This window comes from Dermochelys coriacea, chromosome 6 (genome assembly GCF_009764565.3).
Source record: "Dermochelys coriacea isolate rDerCor1 chromosome 6, rDerCor1.pri.v4, whole genome shotgun sequence".
In the NCBI taxonomy this organism is placed as follows: Eukaryota; Metazoa; Chordata; order Testudines; family Dermochelyidae; genus Dermochelys; species Dermochelys coriacea.
In genome coordinates, this window is record NC_050073.1 from 99,107,020 (window position 1) to 99,129,020 (window position 22,001).

Below are 22,001 nucleotides of genomic sequence, written 5' to 3' on the forward strand. Positions count from 1 at the left end.
AGTAACCTTGGCCAACAGCTAGCAATTTTTAAAAAAGACTGCGTATTTTACACAAAGACATGCAATCAGGTGGGATAGACACTCGCTCTGTATATTGCCCGTAAGCTCAGATATAAATAAAAACAACAGCCCTGATCATATCCCCTAATCAGAGAGAGGTGAAGGCCCTGTGTATATTGTCACATCCCATCCACATGGAAATGGGGCTTAACTGCCTCAGATGCTGAGTCTCCCTTTCCCCTGACCTTGAACGGGGTGTGCCAGGGTTCAGAATGGGCACTGAGCAGGGGAAGAGAGAGCAGACTGAATATGAATTGAAATAAATAATATTTACATTGTTGTTAGATATTCTGCAGTGGCTCCAATTTCCACAAGCCACTTCTAGTGGAATTGTCTGCTGTGCTTTGTTTGCAGCAGTAGAAAAACTAATTGTCACCATGGTAATCAATGGCAGATCCCTCTCATTTACTTGTTTACATTTTTGTCTAGTGCATATAGTGTTGTTAGGGTTGCCAGGAATCTGGTTTGTGACTGGAATGCCTGTTTGAAAAGAGACCCTGGTGGCTCCGGTTGGCACCACTGAGCAAGCCATTAAAATCCGGTCAGCAGAGTAGCAGGGGCCTGGGGCTAAGGCAGGCTCCCTACCTGCCCTGGCTCCGCGCAGCTCTTGGAAGCAGCCACCAGGCCCCTGCAGCTCCTAGACACATGGGCAGCCAGGGAGGCTCCGTGTGCTGCCCCTCAGCAAGGTCCGGCTCCACTGCTCCCACTGGCTGGGAATTGCGACCAATGGGAGCTGCGGGAGCAGTGCCTGTGGGTGTAAGGGCAGTGTGTAGAGCCTCCCTGGCCACCCATGCACCTAGGGGCTTCAGGGACCTGCAGACACTTCCTGGGAGCTGTGGTATGTGCTGTCGGGAGCCCGCATCCCAAACTGTCTCCTGCACTCCAACGCCCTGCCACAGTCCGGAGTCCCCTCTCGCACCCAAACTCCCTCCTGGACCCTGCACCCTGTAACCCCCACCTCAACCCCCGTCCCAGCCTGGAGCCCCTTTCTGCATTCCAAACCCCACACCCCGAGCCGGAGCCCTCACACCCCCTGCACCCCAACTCCCTATCCCAGCCTGGTGAAAGTGAGTGAGAGTGGGTAGGGAAGAGCGAGCGACGGAGGGGGGGGGATGGAGCGAGCAGGGGCAGGGCCTCAGGGAAGGGGCGGGACATTGGTGTGGCAGGGATGTTTAGATTTGTGCGATTAGAAAGTTGGCAACCCTAAGTGTTGTTCTGGCATCTATAACAGCCCTGGAGACTGACCTCCTGACACTCCTAAAAAAACGGGCCCCTGGTAAGAGTGAGGGGATACTTCAGTCTCCAGGGCCCATTCACTCCCTAGGGCTTGTCCATATAGTGTATTAGTCTCCACCAGAGGGGCGTAAATTCTAGTGTGCACTAGGGTATTGCGCATTAACTGGACAGTGTGGGCCCTGCAAGCATGCACTAAAAGTTCCCTAGAGTACATTATTGTAGTCCTGTTTCACACAGTACTAATTTAATCACTGAGTGGCAACTTGTGCTAATGATCTTTGTCATGTGAATATTTGTTTAGAAGTATTGCCAGCTCTTGCAATTTTATCATGAGTCTTGTGTCTTTTTCTTAAAGCACCAGCTGATGGAATCAATAAATTACATGAAATTTCAGCTTCCATTTAAAAAGTCCCAAGCCCTCAGGTTAGGGTTGCCAGGTGTCCGGTTTTCAACCAGAACGCCCAATCAAAAGGGGACCCTGGTGGCTCTGGACAGTACTGCTGACCGGACTGTTAAAAGTCTGGTCGGTGGCGCAGGGGGGCTAAGACAGGCTCTCTGGCTCCACATGGCTTCCGGAAGCAGCCGGCACATCCCTGCAGCCCCTAAGTGCAGGGGCAGCCACGGAGGTTCCTCGTGCCTTGAGTACTGGCTCCACAGCTCCCATAGGCCAGGAACCAGGCCAATAGGGGTGGGGTCTGCAGGTGCAGGCATTGTGCAGAGCTGGCTGGCCTTTCCACCTAGGGACTCCAAGGACATGCTGGCCACTTCTGGGAGCCGCCTAAGGTAAGCACTGACCAGAGCTCACATCCCCTCCTGCACCCCAAACTTCTCATCCCTGGCCCCACCCCAGAGCCTGTACCCTAGCTTGGAGTCCTCACCCCCTCCGACACCCCAACCCCCTGTCCCAGCCCTGAGGCCCGTCCCACACCCAAACTCCCTCTCAGATCCTGAACCCAACACCCGCTCCTCCACCCCAACCCCCTCATCCCCGGCCCCATCCCAGAGCCCACAACCCCAGCTGGAGCCCTCAAACCTCCACCCCCCCACACACACCAACATCCTGCCCCAGCCCAGAGCCTCCTCCCATATTCCAAACCCCTCATTTCTGGCGACACCCCAGAGCCCGCACCCCAGCCAGAGCCCTCACCCCTCCCACACCTGAACCCTTTGCCCCAGCCCAAAGCTCCATCCCACGCTCCGAACCCCTCGGCCCCAGCCCAGAACCGCCTTCTGCACCCCACACCCCTCATCCCCGGCCCCACCCAAGAGCTCGCCTCCCCAGCCAGAGCCCTCACCTCCTTCTGCACTCCTACCCTTTGCTCCAACCCAGTGAAAATGTGTGAGAGTGGGGAAGAGCAAGCGAGAGAGGGAGGAGGGTTGGAGTGAGTGGGGGAGTGAGTGGAGAAGGAGCGGGGGCGGTGCAAGGGTGTTTGGTTTTCTGCAATCAGAAAGTTGGCAACCCCACCTCAGGTTTGCAGTGAAAAGCTTGAAAAATGTGACCTGAGAGTTCCCTAAAGGCTGCGAAACCAAAAGGCAAAGAAAAAGAAACCCAAATATAGTATTTTTGGTGACTATCTGCTTAGAATGAATTTGACCTATCAATTTATGGGAGAAGAAGGAAATCCAATATCAAATGAGTCTGGACTGAAAGAATCGGTCATTCTACTGAAAAAAGAGCTCTCTGAAGAGGATACAGGAAGAGACAACATGAAGCCTTTTAGGATTGCTGCAGTCAGAGATAGAAATGACCTATTAGATCACGTCCATCCCTGTGATGGATCAGGAAGAGATAGAGGTTCATAAACTGGTGAAATATTTTGGAAAAGCAAACAGGCAAAGGAACAATCATCAGTCTCTCTCTTTCTAGGAATAACATTTATAAGAAGACATCAAACTAAGTTTAACATGGGGAAAATAAATAAATAACCAAACCAGAAGAACTTTCCAGCTTAAGATTCACTCCACTACTATGACCCTGGCCGTGGACTGTGACCTTCCCAAAGGCATCTCCCTCTTCTATCTACAAGTTTCTCCTGAATATGGGAAAGAGGAGCCCATGCTCAGGTCTGTCTAAACAAGGATACAGGTGCACTTTTCCAATTGAGTTAGCTCATTTGAGTGAGCTTAATTTTTTTTTAAAGGTCCATTAACACCCATGTAGACAAGTTTAACACCTTTAAAGTCATGTGAGCTGGTCTTGTTGCAGGCTCCCACCTAGGATACAACATGACCTGCTAGCAACACTGAATGGATGTTAAACTGTGCACCTTTTTCCCCTTTGCAGGCAGGTCTCTGGAGTTAACCGCTTGCTCAACAGGGACTATGTAGGATCCAAAATCTGTCAAGGTACCTATCCAATATTACATACAATGCATCCCGTATTGTAACCTGTTCTTCAGAATCTCCAAGAAAACATTGTTCTTTTCAATGTCCACTGTCGCCAAGACCACCAGCCTCTCTCACATGGCAGCTCTGCAGCTTTAACCATCAGAAAAAAGAATGCTTAATAATGTAAACCTCTTTATGATAAGCCATGAATACAGAAACAAAGCAAAAGGCTATTTATATCTGATTTCGCTCAAATAAAATAAAGGCTAAACTTGACCTTGTAGAGAGGAAAGATTAATTTATTTTTTAAAATAAACATGGCTGTCATTCAACGATAAATAACACCAACAGACAATTACCATAGTAACCACCCCAGTGCACTATGTGATGGCAAAACCACTGGCCACTATCTATGAGCTTGTGTTGATTGAGGTTCAAAGAAAACGAAGCTGTTTCACTTTGGAATAGTGGAAAAAAGATTCTGATTCTACTGGATAAATATGGAACATGAAGACTAGAGTTGGAGAAAAATGCTTGTGAATACTTTCTTCACCAAAAAATGCAGATTTGAGTTGACTGAAACAATTTGCAAATTTGGATCAATTTTGATTAATTTTTTTGGGTTGGGAGAAAAAAGGGGAGGGAAATTGACAAAAAACATTTGAATTTTTGGGCCTAGATTCACAAGGAAACTTAGGCTTCATTCACAAAACTAAGGACGAGATGATGCTGCTGTTGCCATCCTCTTATACCCAATAATGCAGTGGTTGGGGCACTCACCTGGAATGTAGAAGACCTAGGTTCAAATCCTGACTTTGGAGCAGGGAACTAGGGGCAAGGGGGGTAATGCAGCACCCCCAGGTTTTACGTGGGGCTACTGGCCCTGCACCCAGGCCTTCACCCCCAAGTCCAGGGCTTGGGTCCTGGCCACCAGCCCTGCTCCCCAGCCAGTCTGCGTGGGGCTCTGCACTGGCCACGCCTGGGACCCCAAGCTCAGGACTCTGCTCCCCAGCGCTGCTCCCAGGACTTGGGTCCCGGCCGCTGGTCCTGTGCCCTGGCTGCTGGCCCTGTGCCCAGGGCTCTGCTCTTGGGGCACTGGCCCTGGCCCCGTGCCCGGGGCCCTGAACCTGGCCCCCTGCTCCCAGAGCTCTGCTCCCAGGGTTCTTAGCCACTGGTCCCGCGGCTGGGGCTCTGCTCCTGGCCCCGCATGTGGGGTCCCAGGTGTAGGCCCTGTGCCCAGGGCTCTGCTCCTGGCCCTATGCCCACCCCCAGCCTTTCCCCCTTATTCCTGTCTGAGTCTTCCTCCCCCCAGGTCCCAGAGACACAACACTGCTCCCAGCCCCAGCTGGGAGGGGCAAGGACAGGGTAAGGGGGCTGGCTTTCATCACCCCCACTATCAAAAGGGTTCCAGCACCACTGCCTCAGGCTATAGAGTCATTCTCACAATCTCCTGGGCCTTATGACTATGTAAGTAGTAATACAAAGTGAAGCCACGTCAACAGGAGGGATTGAGAAAACCCCACCCCAAAGTAGGCAATATCCAGTGGTTAGAAAGCTATGTAGTAGACATGGTTCAAGTCCCTGCCCCAGAGTGGGGATTGAAACCTGGGTCTCCCACATCCCAGGGAAGTGCCCTGGATGTAAGGAGGGCACATCCTCAGTTTTGTGAATGCCACCTAAGTCTAATTGTGAATTTAGCCCAAAAAATCAGAATGTTTTATTCAACCCCAAAATAGTTTTTTGGACTTGCCAGCAAACTGAAAATCAATTATTTGCCCAGTGCCAGTGAAGATAATTGTAAAACCTGTAACTGGCTGTTAATATACTGTAACAAACCTGCTGCTTATTCCTGGGTACATGGCATAGAATATATTAAGTGGAAAAATTCAGGTGATTCTGGGAGGAGAGAGGGGTATGTCTACACTGTAAGTGCTACTGCGGTACAGTGGCAGCTATGCTGCTATAGTATACACAGTTGTTACAATGAGAGAAGGGGTTTTTCCATCTTTGTAGTAAAGCCAACCCCATCAAGAAGCAGTAGCTTGGTTGATGGAAGAACTCTTATGTCAACCAAAGGGCGTCTATACTGGGGCTTAGGTCATCTTAACTGTCTTTTGGGGATGTATATTTTTCACACCCCGAATGATGTAGTTATGTCAACTTAAGTTTTAAGTGTAGACCAGACCTTTGCTCAGTAGGGAGATCTGTGATGCTAAGCCTTGGTCTACACTAGGAGTTGAGGTCTAATTTAGCAGCGTTAAATTGATTTAACCCTGCACCCATCCACATGACGAAGCCCTTTTTTTCAACTTAAAGGGCTCTTAAAATCAATTTCCTTACTCCACCCCCGACAAGGGGATTAGCGCTGAAATCAGCCTTGCCGGGTCGAATTTGGGGTACTGTGGACACAATTAGACAGTATTGGCCTCCGGGAGCTATCCCAGAATGCTCCATTGTGACCATTCTGGTCAGCACTCTCAACTCAGATGCACTGGCCAGGTAGACAGGAAAAGGCCCGCGAACTTTTGAATTTCGATTTCCTGTTTGGCCAGCATGGCAAGCTGCAGGTGACCATGCAGAGCTCATCAGCAGAGGTGACCATGCAGAGCTCATCGGCAGAGGTGACCAAGATGGAGTCCCAGAATTGCAAAAAAGCTCCAGCATGGACCGAACGGGAGGGATGGGATCTGATCGCTGTATGGGGAGAGGAATCCGTGCTATCAGAACTACGTTCCAGTTTTCGAAATGCCAAAACATTTGTTAAAATCTCCCAGGGCATGAAGGACAGAGGTCATAACAGGGACCCAAAGCAGTGCCGAGTGAAACTTACGGAGCTGAGACAAGCCTCCCAGAAAACCAGAGAGGCAAATGGCCTCTCCAGGCCAGAGCCCAAAACATGTCGCTTCTATGATAAGCTGCATGCCAATTTAGGGGGTTCAGCCACCACTCTCCCAGCCGTGTTGTTTGACTCCTTCAATGGAGATGGAGGCAACACGGAAGCAAGTTTTGGGGACGAGGAAGATGATGATGATGAGGTTGTAGATAGCTCACAGCAAGCAAGCGGAGAAACCGGTTTTCCCGACAGCCAGGAACTGTTTCTCACCCTGGACCTGGAGCCAGTATCCCCCGAACCCACCCAAGGCTGCCTCCCAGACCCGCCAGGTGGAGAAGGGATCTTTGGTGAGTGTACCTTTTTAAAATACTATACATGGTTTAAAAGAAAGCAAGTTTAATGATTAATTTGTCCTGGCATTTGCGGCTCTTCTGGATGTACTCCCAAAGCCTTTGCAAAAGGTTTCTGGGGAGGGCAGCCTTATTCCGTCCACCATGGTAGGACACTTTACCACTCCAGGCCAGTAGCACGTACTCGGGAATCATTGTAGAACAAAGCATTTCATTTATGTTTGCTGGCATTCAAACAACATCCGTTCTTTATCTCTCTGTGTTATCCTCAGGAGAGTGATATCATTCATGGTCATCTGGTTGAAATAGGGTGCTTTTCTTAAGGGGACATTCAGAGGTGCTCATTCCTGCTGGGCTGTTTGCCTGTAGCTGAACAGAAATGTTCTCCGCTGTTAGCCACGGGGAGGCGGGAGGGATGAGGGGCTAGCCACGCGGTGGGAGGAAGCAAAATGCGACCCTGGAACAAAAGCACATGTGCTATGTATATAATGTTAACAGCAAGATTTACCATGAAAGAGTGTATCCATTGTTCTATAAAATGTGTCTTTTTAAATACCACTGTCCCTTTTTTTTTCCTCCACCAGCTGCATGTGTTTCAAGGATCACAGATTCTCCTTCCCAGAGGCTAGCGAAGATTAGAAGGCGAAAAAAATGCACTTGCAATGAAATATTTTCTGAACTCATGCTGTCCTCCCACACTGACAGAGCACAGACGAATGTGCGGAGGCAGACAATGTCGGAGTGCAGAAAACCACAAAATGACCAGGAGGAGAGGTGGTGGGCTGAAGAGAGTAAGTGGTGGGCTGAAGAGAGGGCTGAAGCTGAAAAGTGGCGGCAGCGTGATGAGAGGAGGCAGGATTGAATGCTGAGGCTGCTGAAGGATCAAACTAATATGCTCCAGCATATGGTTGAGCTGCAGGAACGGCAGCTGGAGCACAGACCGCCGCTACAGCCCCTGTGTAACCGACAGCCCTCCTCCCCACGTTCCATAGCGTCCTCACCCAGATGCCCAGGAACGCAGTGGGGGGGACCTCTGGCCACCAAGCCACTCCACCGCAGAGGATTGCCCAAGCAACAGAAGGCTGGCATTCAATAAGTTTTTTAAACTTTTAAAGTACTGTATGGCCTTGTCCTTCTCTCCTCCACCACCCTATTTGTATTCTATTTGACTTCTATAAATTTGTTATCCCCCTATTTGTGTGATGAATTAATAAAGAATGCATGAATGTGAAGCAACAATGACTTTATTGCCTCTGCAAGCGGTGATCAAAGGGAGGAGGAGAGGATGGTTAGCTTACAGGGAAGTAGAGTGAACCAAGGGTGTGGGGTTTCATCAAGGAGAAACAAACAGAACTTTCACACTGTAGTCTGGCCAGTCATGAAACTGGTTTTCAAAGCTTCTCTGATGAGCACCGCACCCTCCTGTGCTCTTCTAACCGCCCTGGTGTCTGGCTGCACATAACCAGCGGCCAGGTGATTTTCCTCAACCTCCCATCCTGCCATAAATGTCTCCGCCTTACTCTCACAGATATTGTGGAACGCACAGCAAGCAGTAATAACAGTGAGAATATTGGTTTTGCTGAGGTCTAACCAAGTCAGTAAACTGAGCCAGCGCACTTTTAAACGTCCAAATGCACATTCTACCACCATTCTGTACTTGCTCAGCCTGTAGTTGAACAGCTCCTGACTACTGTCCAGGCTGCCTGTGTACGGCTTCATGGCATTAAGGGGTAGGCTGGGTCCCCAAGGATAACTATAGGCATTTCAACATCCCCAACGGTTATTTTCTGGTCTGGGAAGAAAGTCCCTTCCTGCAGCTTTTGAATCAGACCAGAGTTCCTGAAGATGCGAGCGTCATGTACCTTTCCCGGCCATCCCACATTGATGTTGGTGAAACATCCCTGTGATCCACCAGTGCTTGCAGCACTATTGAAAAGTATCCCTTATGGTTTATGTACTCGCCGGCTTGGTGCTCCGGTGCCAAGATAGGGATATGGGTTCCATCTATGGCCCCAGCACAGTTAGGGAATCCCATTGCAGCAAAGCCATCCACTATGACCTGCACATTTCCCAGGGTCACTACCCTTAATATCAACAGATCTTTGATTGCGTTGGCTGTTTGCATCACAGCAGCCCTCACAGTAGATTTGCCCACTCCAAATTGATTCCCGACTGTCTGGCGTTGCAAGCTTTCACAGGGCTATTGCCACTCACTTCTCAACTGTGAGGGCTGCTCTCATCTTGGTATTCTTGCGCCTCAGGGCAGGGGAAAGCAAGTCACAAAGTTCCATGAAAGTGCTCTTATGCATGCGAAAGTTTCGCAGCCACTGGGAATTGTCCCAGACCCGCAACACTATGCGGTCCCATCAGTCTGTGCTTGTTTCCTGAGCCCAGAATCGGGTTTCCACCACATGAACCTGCCCCATTAGCACAATGATGCCCACATTGCCAGGGCCCATGATTTGAGAGAAGTCTGTGTCCATGTCCTCATCACTCTCGTCACCGCGCTGACATCGCCTACTTGCCCAGTTTCGCTTTGCCAGGTTCTGGTGCTACATATACTGCTGGATAATGCATGTGGTGTTTAATGTGCTCCTGTCAAGGTTCCTTCCCCACTCTGAACTCTAGGGTACAGATGTGGGGACCTGCATGAAAACCTCCTAAGCTTACTTTTACCAACTTAGGTTAAAACTTCCCCAAGGTACAAACTATTTTACCCTTTGCCCTTGGACTTCCACTGCCACCACCAAACGTTTGACCGGGTTTACTGGGAAAGCATTGTTTGGAAACATCTTCCCCCTCAAAATCCTCACCAAAACCTTGCACCCCTCTGCCTGGGGAAGGCTTGATAAAAATCCTCACCAATTTGCACAGGTGAATACGACCCAAACCCTTGGATCTTAAGAACAATGAAGAAAAGCATTCAATTTCTTACAATAAGAATTTTAATATAAGAAAAGGTAAAAAGAATCACCTCTGTAAAATCAGGATGGTAAATACCTTACAGGGTAATTAGATTCAAAACATAGAGAATCCCTCTAGGCAAAACCTTAAATTACAAAAAGACAAAAAGACAGGAATATTCATTCTATTCAGCACAGCCTATTTCCTCAGCCATTTAAAGAAATCATAATCTAACGCATATCTAGCTAGATTATTTACTAAGTTCTAAGACTCCATTCCTGTTCTGTCCCCAGCAAAAGCATCACACAGACAGACACAGACTCTTTGTTTCTCCCTCCCTCCAGCTTTGAAAGTATCTTGTCTCCTTATTGGTCATTTTGGTCAGGTGCCAGCGAGGTTATCCTAGCTTCTTAACCCTTTACAGGTGAAAGGATTTTTCCTCTGGCCAGGAGGGATTTTAAAGGTGTTTACCCTTCCCTTTATATTTATGACAGCTCCTAATTGCCAAAGTGATCTGAGCAGGCTCCATGCTTGCTGTGGCATGGCAAGAAAAAAAGCGCAGAACGATTGTCTGCTGTTGCTCTGACAGAGGGAGGGGCGACTGACAACGTGGCTTACAGGGTTGGTTTACAGGGAATTAAAATCAACAAAGGAGGTGGCTTTGCGAGAAACAGAATGGCCCCCTCAAGGATAGGACTCAAAACCTCAAGGATAGAACTCAAAACTGGGTTTAGCAGGCCGTTGATTTCATGGAAGGAGGGAGGAGAAAATGAATACAAAACAAATCTGGTCTATTTCTTGTTTTGATCCACTTCATCTATCTTTATACATCTTGCTGACAGCAGACTGTGCAGTAGGACCGCTAGCCATCGTCATCTCCTGGGTGCTCGGCAGAAGATGGTGCAGTATGACTGCTGGCCATCGTCTTCTGCTGGCTGCAGATTAAAAGGTGCACTGCTGGTAGGACTGAATTGCCATGAAACGAAACTTAAAAGGGAAATGACTTGGCTGAATCACTCCCATGTTTGCCCAGGCGCCCCTGACCTCATTGAGGTCACTTAAAAGAGCACCCTGGTCTACGTTGATGATGGCTACCAGTCATACTGCACTGTCTGCTGCCAAAAGGCAATAAACTGTTGCTGTGTAGCAATGCAGTACTGTGTCTGCCAGCACCCAGGCTAACGGTGACGGTTAGCTGAGCAGGCTTCATGCTTGCCGTGGTATGGCGTCTGCTCAGGTAACTCAAGAAAAAAGGCGCAAAACGATTGTCTGCCCTTGCTTTCACGGAAGGAGGGAGGGAATGGGGGCCTGATGATATGTACGCAGAACCACCTGCGACATTGTTTTAGCCCAATAAGGCACTGGGATTTCTACCCAGAATTCAAATGGGCAGCGGAGACTGCGGGAACTGTGGGATAGCTACACTCCAGAAGTCGATGGTTGCCTCGGTACTATGGACACACTCCGCCGACTACGTGCACTTAGAGCATTTGTGTGGGGACACACACAATCGACTTTATAAAAACGCTTTCTACAAAACCGACTTCTATAAATTCGACCTAATTTCGTAGTGTAGACATACCCTTAGTGAACTGGAAAGGGAAGTGACATCTGGGTGGAAGGGATCAGTTACTCAGATAGAGGCAGGGGGCAGTGAGTGGAGGTAGCAGAAAGCCAGATAGCTGGACCATGGAAAAGCCAAAAGCTCAGCAGGATTCAAAAAAAGGAATAGCCATTCATATGAATAGTAACACCTACATTTTCACTAATGTCAGGATAGAAATTTACAAGGGATATTTATCCTCATATGTCAGATTATAAGCAGATGCCAACTGCCTAACTGGAGGTATAAATTCCCCAATGATAAGCTTATCCCATTAAGGAGTTTCCTGCACCATGCTCTGAATTACTGGTACTGGCCACTGTCAGAGACAAGAGATGGGATTAAGTGGAACACAAGTCTGTTTTGGCAATTCCTGTGTTGCTAAAAGTGCTCCTCGTTATCATGAACAAGTGAACTACCCGTACACTGGTGCCTGGGACGAAGAGCTCAATTGTCTAAAGGGAGGGAGTGTGATCAGTGGACAGAGCAGGTGATTGAGGCTATGTATACACTTATAGTGGTGTAGAGAGCACATACACTGAATCAACAGCAGTGGAGATGCTGGGCACTGCTTAGGAGAGTAAAGACAGGCCAGAACCTTTGGGTGTGTACATGCCTAACCAGTGCTTCCCCCAGCTATTTTTAGCAGGGAAGGTCTCCAGCAGTGAGAAAGGCTTTGGCAGGGAGGACAGTAGGGAAAGGCTCCAGCAGCTCCCCACTGCAGCAGCCTTTCCCCTCTGCAGGGAACTGCCGGAGCCTTTCCCCCCTACCTCCCCCTGCTGGAGTCTTTTACTGCCACATATAACAACACACCGTAGTGTGGACCCAGCCTGCTTTTTACTGTGATGTGTAGCTACATATACCCTATATGCTGCTGCCAGTGTCAACAAAACCTGAGAGACTATGTCCCTAATTCTGCCATGGGATCGGTGTGGGCAAGCCACTTAACGTCTTTGCCTCATTTTCTCCATCTGTAATAATAGCGCTTACTAGCTCCAGGGCTGTTGCCAGGCTAAGTTAGTGTTGTCAGTCTTTGAGGGCCTCACATGTAGGATATGTTATAAGTGGAAAGTATTATTTTCTATCCCATAAGCCATGTTTGAGGGATGCTGGAAACAGACCACTTTTCAGTTGTTGTGTAGTTTGGTACCGTAGACTGATTTCCACCTTTCGTCAGACTGGTTGTGGTGGGGGTAGGTTCTCTGCTATTCCCACATTCCAAACACTGGAAATTCTGGTAATTTTAAGGAGTTCCCATTCAGAAGATTCAGCTGAGCTGTGTGCATAGAATGGAAGCTTAGGCAACAATGGCAACAAACAGCTGAGTGGGATATTGTTAAAAATGATAGCAGGAAGTTGTAGTCTCTCAGATGCTCTCCTTCAAGTTCACCAGTACTGTTCTGTATAGTACAAAAATGCATAGGAAGCATAAAATCTCACCATTTATACTTGAACTGTGTTTAACATTTCTTTAATGTGCTTCCCATTTTAAACCTGAAACCCTTGTGCATACATTTTTTCTGAGGTGACAAACTGTCACTTTCTATGTGGCTTCTATGTAAACATACTATTGCTTATCGGTGACTATTTCTCTTTTCTGTCAACTGGATTTCTCCATGAAGAATTTAAAAAAAGATTTTCCTGATTTTTACACTAGGCTTTAAACCAATAGGATTGTGGGAAACACCTGCTGGAAAGATGGCCACACTGCTCTGTTCTTTAATCCCCACTCTGGCTTTTTTTTGCTTGATTTTCATTTGCAGGAAGAGTGATGCAAAATCTCTGTTTAATTATTATAGATGGAGGCAAGACATGTAGTTCTAGGGTAATGCTGCCTTACACTGATCTGCAAACTGCCTTAAACATAACCCAAAGGATTCAGGGTTTCTAACACTGCTACTTTTAATCAGCACCCCTCATCTGTGCCCTTGTCTTAGTGACTGAATTGGAACATATTATATATAATACTTTGCATTTGTACAGTGCTTGCTTTGATGATTTCAAAGAGCTTAACAAATATTAATGAATTAAGACTCACACAAGTCTACATTAGATACTTACATTGCATGGAATAAAATGAGGAAACTGAGGCACATAGAATTTAAGTGATTTGCCCAAGATGTCGGTGACTGAGCTGGGAATAGAATTTAGAATTTCTGATTCCCATTCCAGTACCTTAACGTCAAGAATTTCCTTCATGCTGTAAGGCAGTATGCTGTGAGAGTGGCCCTTTAAGCTAGAAACATCACTATTTTGATCGACTCCTCTACCTTTTCAAAGCAGATTCTACCCTTCTATATACAGTTGGAAAGTCTGGCTTTTCACTTGAGTGGCTTCATTCTAGTTCTTGAACCCTCCCTTCAATATATCAAATTGCTTCCTTCAAAATCTCACTGAAAATTTCACTTTTCTATTTAGCTTATGATTGATTCTCTCTGTAAAGTGTTTCATTATGCTGTGTGTTAGAACCAGAGAACTGCATTGTTCACAAAACGAGAGAGAAAAACTGGTGTTTAGTAAATTTAAAAAAAAATCAGAAACTGCAAATCCCATACATTTTTATTCTGTGTTAACTATACAGCATAAGAACTAAGGGTCAAAGTTTAAACAGTGGGCTCCCTTCTTGTGCCAACAGACACTAGTTAGATCATTTTAAATGTCTACAGCCTTGTCCACACTGGATGGGATTTGCTGGAATAGCTATAGCAATATAGCATTACTGACAAACCCTCCTAGTGAAGACTCAGCTAATACTGAACAAACAGCTAGGCTGGATTTAACCAGCTCCCTAAGGGTTCCCTAGTAATCCTTGCTGCGTATAATTAGTGTAATGGCTCTGTGCCACCCCCTCCCAGGAAGAAAGGTGTCCATAAACCCAGCGATTCCCTGACTGCCAGAATGGTCCTTGGAGAGGATATAATTTAGAGTAACCCTGATGCTCTTTTAGATTATGCCAGGGATCAGACCAGACTGTGGCCAGTTCCAAGATCAGAAGTGTCTCCACGTTTGCTGCACTAAGGGCTTCTCTCCACAGCAAATCAGGGTATGAACAGACAACAAGAGGCTCACTGCACACTAACTGGCTGTGTGGACCCTGCTAGCATGCACACAAAGCAGTGCACTTTGATGTACTATAGTTTGAAATGGGAGTACATCAGAAATCACTAGGGAACTTTTAGTGGATGATAGCAGGGTCCACGTAGCTTGTTAGTGCATGGCAGGCTAGTGTGCTGTAGATTTACACCCGATACCATAAAATGACTCCCTGTGGAGAAAAGCCCTGACTGTATCTTGTCCACAGCTGAAGATCCAGGGTGAAATCCAGGCCACAACTGAAGTCAATGGCTAAAGTCCCATTGACTTCAGTAGGGTCAGGATTTCACCCCTAGCCTGTTTCTTTTCCATAGTTCTCTCAAGATGAATCTATATAGGTGAGCCATGGCAGAATTTCAGATTAAATATGTTAATCAAACAGCTTGGGGTTTTTTGAATGATTTTTGCTGTATCCTAAAACTTAAGAACATCCCCCCAGAAATTCAGGGAGTGGAAAATGGGTTTTGAGGTCTGTGTTTCAATTTGGACATCTCTAATTTATAAGAGAAATGATAGTTACAAATGCATTCAGTGCATGAAACATTGCACCCATAGTACCTATTGCAATCCTGGTAACCATGAACCTCCACGTAGGGTGAAGACATCTGAATCTGATCTCACGTACATAGGTTTAACACCAATCTAACCCCATTGGGTGAAATCCTGGCCCCTATTGAAACCAATAGCAAAACTCCCATTGATTTCAATGGGCCCAGGATTCCATCCATTACTTTCAGTGGAATTATTCTTGATTTCCACTAGTGCACATAAAAGGAAAATGAAGCCCAAGTAGTTTAATAAAAAATGACATACTGTGTAGGTGTTCCATTGTCTTGCACAATAACAACATTCAAGGACAGGCAGGGAGCAACTAGTTAGAATGTCACTTGAAATTAGAGAATCCCAAAATGAAAATGTTACCTTCTATTCAATATTAGCCAAGGCATTCCAAATCTGCATAATCCTGCATGCACTGTAATATACTGCTATTCATAGTGGAAAGGAAAAGGAAGATTCATTCTAAATACTTTTAGTAGGTGATGCTATGGTAAATGTGGCAATATTTCTCTACTGCTGGGCTGTTATAAATAGGTTGGTGCTCCATGTGCCACTTTGCTATTATGGAAGGAAATTCTGAAGCAGACAATCAAACAAAAGATTGCCATCTAAGACTGTTCTAAAATTGATTACGCTGTCCTGTCTGAACTGTGTTCAATGTGTTATGTATCCAAATTGCACTAAATTATCTGAATCAAAAGCTCACTATTAAGCCTCTAAAATTCAATAATCTGGGGTGCATTAACGTACTATAATATAATAACATATTTAAAATTATCACTAAATGCTATGGGTCCTGTGTAGTATGTTAAAATTCCATCTCTCTCTCTCTCTCTCTCTCTCTCTCTCTCACACACACACACACACACACACACACACACAGTATTTGTAAGATTGTAGCATTAATCTATGTATAGTGGGGGTGCTGAGAACCATTGAACCCCCTGTAAACCCTGTGTATGATGGAAACCACTTCAAGCCAGAGGGTGCAGCTGCACCCTGGCACTCCTAGTTCCAGCACCTATGAGTGGCCAGAGCATTTACTGGTAGCCCAAGATGGATATAAATATATATAGTTGATACAGAGGTTTTGGCCATTATCGTTTGTATTGTTACATGGTAATGGCCAAAACCTCTACAATAATGTAAGTATTTTGCACTATTACTGCAAAACACTCTAGAATATATTTCTATGATGGAGGAAGCCTTAAAGAATCTTTGCAACAAAATTTTATACTCTCTTTTATCATTAAAAACAAATCTCTCCCATTGTAAAATACATACAAGAGGAGGAAATATACTGACACACTAGGGTTACCAACTTTCTAATTGCACAAAACTGAACACCCTTGCTCTGCCCCTGCTCTTCCCCTTCCCTGAGGCCCTGCCCCCCACTTGCTCCATCCCCCCTTCCTCTGTCGTTCGCTCTCCCCCACCCTCACTCACTTTCACTGGGCTGGGGCAGGGGGTTGGGGTGAAGAAGGGGGTGCAGAGTGCGGGCTCCAGGAGGGAGTTTGGGTGCGGGAGGAGGCTCAGGGCTGGGGCAGGGAGTTAGGGTGCAGGAGGAGGCATAGGGTCTGGGGTTCTGACCTGGGGCAGGGGTTGGGGCGTGGGAGGGGATTCAGCCTGCCCTGGCTCCACATGGCTCCTGGAAGTGACCGGCATGTCCCCGCAGCCCTGAGCGCTAGCTCCACAGCTCCCATTGGCCACTGGTGCCTGTGGGCACAGGCAGCGTGTACCATGCAGAGCCAGCTGGCTGCTCCTGTGCTTAAGAGCTGGACTTGACAGCTGCTTCCAGGAGCCACACGGAGCCAGGGCAGGCAGAGAGCCTGCCTTCGCCCCTCTGCGCTGCAGATCAGAAGCTGCCTGAGGTAAGTGCCGACAGGGTCCCTTTTTGACCAGGCGTTCCAGTCAAAAACCAGACTCCTAGCAACCCTATGACACACACATACAGCAGAAAAATAATTATTTGCATTTTTAACTTCAAAATGCTTTTTCCATCCAGACAAACACACATGTAGATGTGGGGAAAGAAACATGCAAATGAGAACAGCCACATGTATGTTCCAAAACTTCCATCTGTCAGTGACAGATTTAACTAGAACAAAGTGTGTTTGGCTGTGATCTATTTTTTCATCCCACTGTTTCTATTATCATCATAATATATTGACTTCCTCTAGATTAACTAATATTAAGTTATGCTGGGTCATCATCCCTCCTCTGCTTCCCTGAAAAATCTTTTTACAATATGCCGTCTGAAGCCAGTTCTCTGCCATTTGTACTAATCCAAATGATGGCTAGGAAACCACTTACCATCAAATGAGTAAGAGTCAAACCCATCTGACTTTTCCCCCATGGGGCTCAGTGAGAGCAGTTGCTGAATTCTTTTCTTTTTTCTCATCAGTACTGTACCTGGAAGGATCTGTTCTAGTGTTTGAGGACATTTTCAAACTGGTAGCATTCTACTGTGTCAGTAGGTAAGTTGGACTCATTGAGTTCATAGAGGGATTGGTTCATGCATGGTTGGGGGTAACACCGTGTCCTGAACTGGTTTTTGCCCTCTCTTGTGGTGGTGCTTCTATATTTGACTTGAGGGCATGCATAAGACAGAAGGAAGGACAGCTTTGTCTATAAATGCAAACTTCCTGTGTGAACTAATGTTATATCTAAAAGCATGCAAAGCAATCAATTCTTAAATGATCTTTCTCCTTTCCTTCTCTGCACAGCTTCAATTGCAGAGCAAGGGGCAAGTTTTTATTGTCAGGGTAACTCCATTGACATCAGTGATTCACACTAGTAGCACAAAGAGCAACACCTGGCCTTAGAAATGCAAACGTTATTCTTCTTTCTTTTAAAAGATGAAGATGGGATGGCAGGGAGGAGAATACTGTCATTGAGAATGAATTTGAGATTGGCCCACATCATGAAGTTCTGGCCCAGATTTAAATTCAAACTTCCCCAGAGTTTTTGGAATTCAGACCATTATGCAGAGAGGCCTATTCACAAGATTCAGGTTCAGGTCTGAGACCAGATCCAAACTTCCTCAGTATTTAGGGATAGGATGTTCACACACTGTGTTCCCATCTCTAAAAGCTCTGCTACACTTTTGTACAGTAAAGTCCCAAGCTGTACACCTTCCAGTAGTGTTACTTCTGGACCTCAGGGGAACTCGATGGGTTTAGATCACAGGGGTTTGGCAAACCTTGTTTTCAGCCTTTCACAATCCTAGAGCCTCGCTTTGTGTCTTCATGTTCGAACAACCTCAAAACACAAAAGTATCATGGTGAAATCATGCAAAATCTATAAGTATCCCATGTAATGAAATCACAACCATAATCTACTTGGGTTCACTCCAAACTTAGCCCTGACTCACAGAAAGGCTCATGCCCCTTGGTTTTCAGACTCTAGTTATTACTATAGAGCTGTCCTTAGTCGTTACAGACATAACTCCCATTGACGTCCCTGGAAGTTTTGTCTAAAGTCTGCAGGACTTGGGCAAACAGCTGGTGCACAGCATTCTGCACAGTAGTTGGGCAAGGGAATTTTTGGTGAAAGGTGTCACGGTTAACTTACTGTTACAAAAAATCCCATGGAATCATCAATGTTCATATAGAGCAGACAGGACCTGAGTTTAAATTCTGCAAGCCTGAGGACAAACCTTGGTTTAGCTATTCCATGCCGGAAGTTTGGACTAATAAACTACTCCTTCCACTTTAGAGGAATTTGAATCTAATCCAGATGGAGATGGAAGTCTCGGTGTTACCTGGGTTACTTCTATTAATTGACCAGCATTAAACAAAAAAATATTGCAGGAGAGAAGAGTTAACACCAGGCATTTATTTAGAGACAGAAATTCAAAATATACTGATTAGACGCTAGAGGGGAAAAGACTTGTTATGACATCTTGTCCATTTCAGCAGGGCCAGGCCCTCTCTAATGTAATACCTGGATAACCTAGCCTATGCATCTACAGTAATCCAGTCTAACCTAATCTACACTTTTACGCCAAGCATATCGCTGTGACAATCTGAGCATCCTACTCCTACTTTATGTAGTCGAGTTTTAAATTCAACTTAAATCATAGAATCATAGGACTGGAAGGGACCTCGAGAGGTCATCTAGTCCAATGTCCTGCACTCAAGGCAAGACTAAGTGTTATCTAGACCATCCCTGACAGGTGTTTGTCCAACCTGCTCTTAAAAATCCCAAATGATGGAGATTCCACCACCTCCCTAGGCAATTTATTCCACTCTGACAGTTAGGAAGATTTTCCTAATGTCCAACCTAAACCATGTTAAACCATCCTAAACCATTCTTGCTATAATTTAAGCCCATTGCTTCTTGTCCTATCCTCAGAGGTTAAGAAGAACAATTTTTCTCCCTCCTCCTTGTAACAACCTTTTATGTACTTGAAAACTGTTATCATGTCCCCTCTCAGTCTTCTCTTCTCCAGACTATACGAGCCCAATTTTTTCAACCTTCCCTCATACGTCATGTTTTCTAGACCTTTAATCATTTTTGTTACTCTTCTCTGGACTTTCTCCAATTTGTCCACATCTTTCCTGAAATATGGTGCCCAGAACTGTACACAATACAGTTGAGGCCTAATCAGTGCAGAATAGAGCGGAAGAATTACTTCTCGTGTCTTGCTTACAATAGTCTTGCTAATACATCCCAGAATGATGTTTGCTTTTTTTGCAACAGCGTTACACTGTTGACTCATATTTAGCTTGTGATCCACTATGCTGTCATTCTTAGTGCAAAGAATATGATCTTTACAGTGATTGTTCACATTATAAGACAAATCTGATTTTCATTTATCCTAATGCTACTTTACACTGCTTGAGCTGTGTAAAAGGGCCACAAGGTACATTTATTTCAGAGTAGCAGCCGTGTTAGTCTGTATTCGCAAAAAGAAAAGGAGTACTTGTGGCACCTTAGAGACTAACAAATTTATTAGAGCATAAGCTTTCGTGAGCTACAGCTCACTTCATTGGATGCATTTGGTGGAAAAAACAGAGGAGAGATTTATATACACACACACAGAGAACATGAAACAATGGGTTTATCATACACACTGTAAGGAGAGTGATCACTTAAGATAAGCCATCACCAACAGCAGGGGGGGGAAGGAGGAAAACCTTTCATGGTGACAAGCAGGTAGGCTAATTCCAGCAGTTAACAAGAATATCAGAGGAACAGTGGGGGGTGGGGTGGGAGGGAGAAATACCATGGGGAAATAGTTTTACTTTGTGTAATGACTCATCCATTCCCAGTCTCTATTCAAGCCTAAGTTAATTGTATCCAGTTTGCAAATTAATTCCAATTCAGCAGTCTCTCGTTGGAGTCTGTTTTTGAAGCTTTTTTGTTGAAGTATAGCCACTCTTAGGTCTGTGATCGAGTGACCAGAGAGATTGAAGTGTTCTCCAACTGGTTTTTGAATGTTATAATTCTTGACGTCTGATTTGTGTCCATTCATTCTTTTACGTAGAGACTGTCCAGTTTGGCCAATGTACATGGCAGAGGGGCATTGCTGGCACATGATGGCATATATCACATTGGTAGATGCACAGGTGAACGAGCCTCTGATAGTGTGGCTGATGTGATTAGGCCCTATGATGGTATCCCCTGAATAGATATGTGGACAGAGTTGGCAACGGGCTTTGTTGCAAGGATAGGTTCCTGGGTTAGTGGTTCTGTTGTGTGGTGTGTGGTTGCTGGTGAGTATTTGCTTCAGATTGGGGGGCTGTCTGTAAGCAAGGACTGGTCTGTCTCCCAAGATCTGAGAGAGCGATGGCTCGTCCTTCAGGATAGGTTGTAGATCCTTGATGATGCGTTGGAGGGGTTTTAGTTGGGGGCTGAAGGTGATGGCTAGTGGCGTTCTGTTGTTTTCTTTGTTGGGCCTGTCCTGTAGTAGGTGACTTCTGGGTACTCTTCTGGCTCTGTCAATCTGTTTCTTCACTTCAGCAGGTGGGTACTGTAGTTGTAGGAATGCATGATAGAGATCTTGTAGGTGTTTGTCTCTGTCTGAGGGGTTGGAGCAAATGCGGTTATATCGTAGCGCTTGGCTGTAGACAATGGATCGAGTGGTATGATCTGGATGAAAGCTAGAGGCATGTAGGTAGGAATAGCGGTCAGTAGGTTTCCGATATAGGGTGGTGTTTATGTGACCATCGCTTATTAGCACCGTAGTGTCCAGGAAGTGGATCTCTTGTGTGGACTGGTCCAGGCTGAGGTTGATGGTGGGATGGAAATTGTTGAAATCATGGTGGAATTCCTCAAGAGCTTCTTTTCCATGGGTCCAGATGATGAAGATGTCATCAATGTAGCGCAAGTAGAGTAGGGGCATTAGGGAACGAGAGCTGAGGAAGCGTTGTTCTAAGTCAGCCATAAAAATGTTGGCATACTGTGGGGCCATGCGGGTACCCATCGCAGTGCCGCTGATTTGAAGGTATACATTGTCACCAAATGTGAAATAGTTATGGGTCAGGACAAAGTCACAAAGTTCTGCCACCAGGTTAGCCGTGACAGTATCGGGGATACTGTTCCTGACGGCTTGTAGTCCATCTTTGTGTGGAATGTTGGTGTAGAGGGCTTCTACATCCATAGTGGCTAGGATGGTGTTTTTAGGAGATCACCAATGGACTGTAGTTTCCTCAGGAAATCGGTGGTGTCTCGAAGATAGCTGGGAGTGCTGGTAACGAAGGGCCTGAGGAGGGAGTCTACATAGCCAGACAATCCTGCTGTCAGGGTGCCAATGCCTGAGATGATGGGGCGTCCAGGATTTCCAGGTTTATGGATCTTGGGTAGCAGATAGAATACCCCAGGTCCTGGCTCCAGGGGTGTGTCTGTGCGGATTTGTTCTTGTGCTTTTTCAGGGAGTTTCTTGAGCAAATGCTGTAGTTTCTTTTGGTAACTCTCAGTGGGATCAGAGGGTAATGGCTTGTAGAAAGTGGTGTTGGAGAGCTGCCTAGTAGCCTCTTGTTCATACTCTGACCTATTCATGATGACGAAAACAACAGAACGCCACTAGCCA

General features: G+C 46.1%; 1 protein-coding gene across 2 annotated transcripts in view; it reads left to right on the forward strand.

Moving 5' to 3' along the window:
* RIN3 (Ras and Rab interactor 3) overlaps positions 1-22,001 on the forward strand; it is a 117,152-nt gene that overhangs the window by 51,043 nt on the left and 44,108 nt on the right. For both annotated transcript variants that reach the window (XM_038408103.2, XM_043516379.1), the window contains exon 4: positions 17,370-17,442. In XM_038408103.2, coding sequence (XP_038264031.1) covers positions 17,370-17,442 — 73 coding nt within the window. The remainder of the gene's footprint in view (positions 1-17,369; positions 17,443-22,001) is intronic.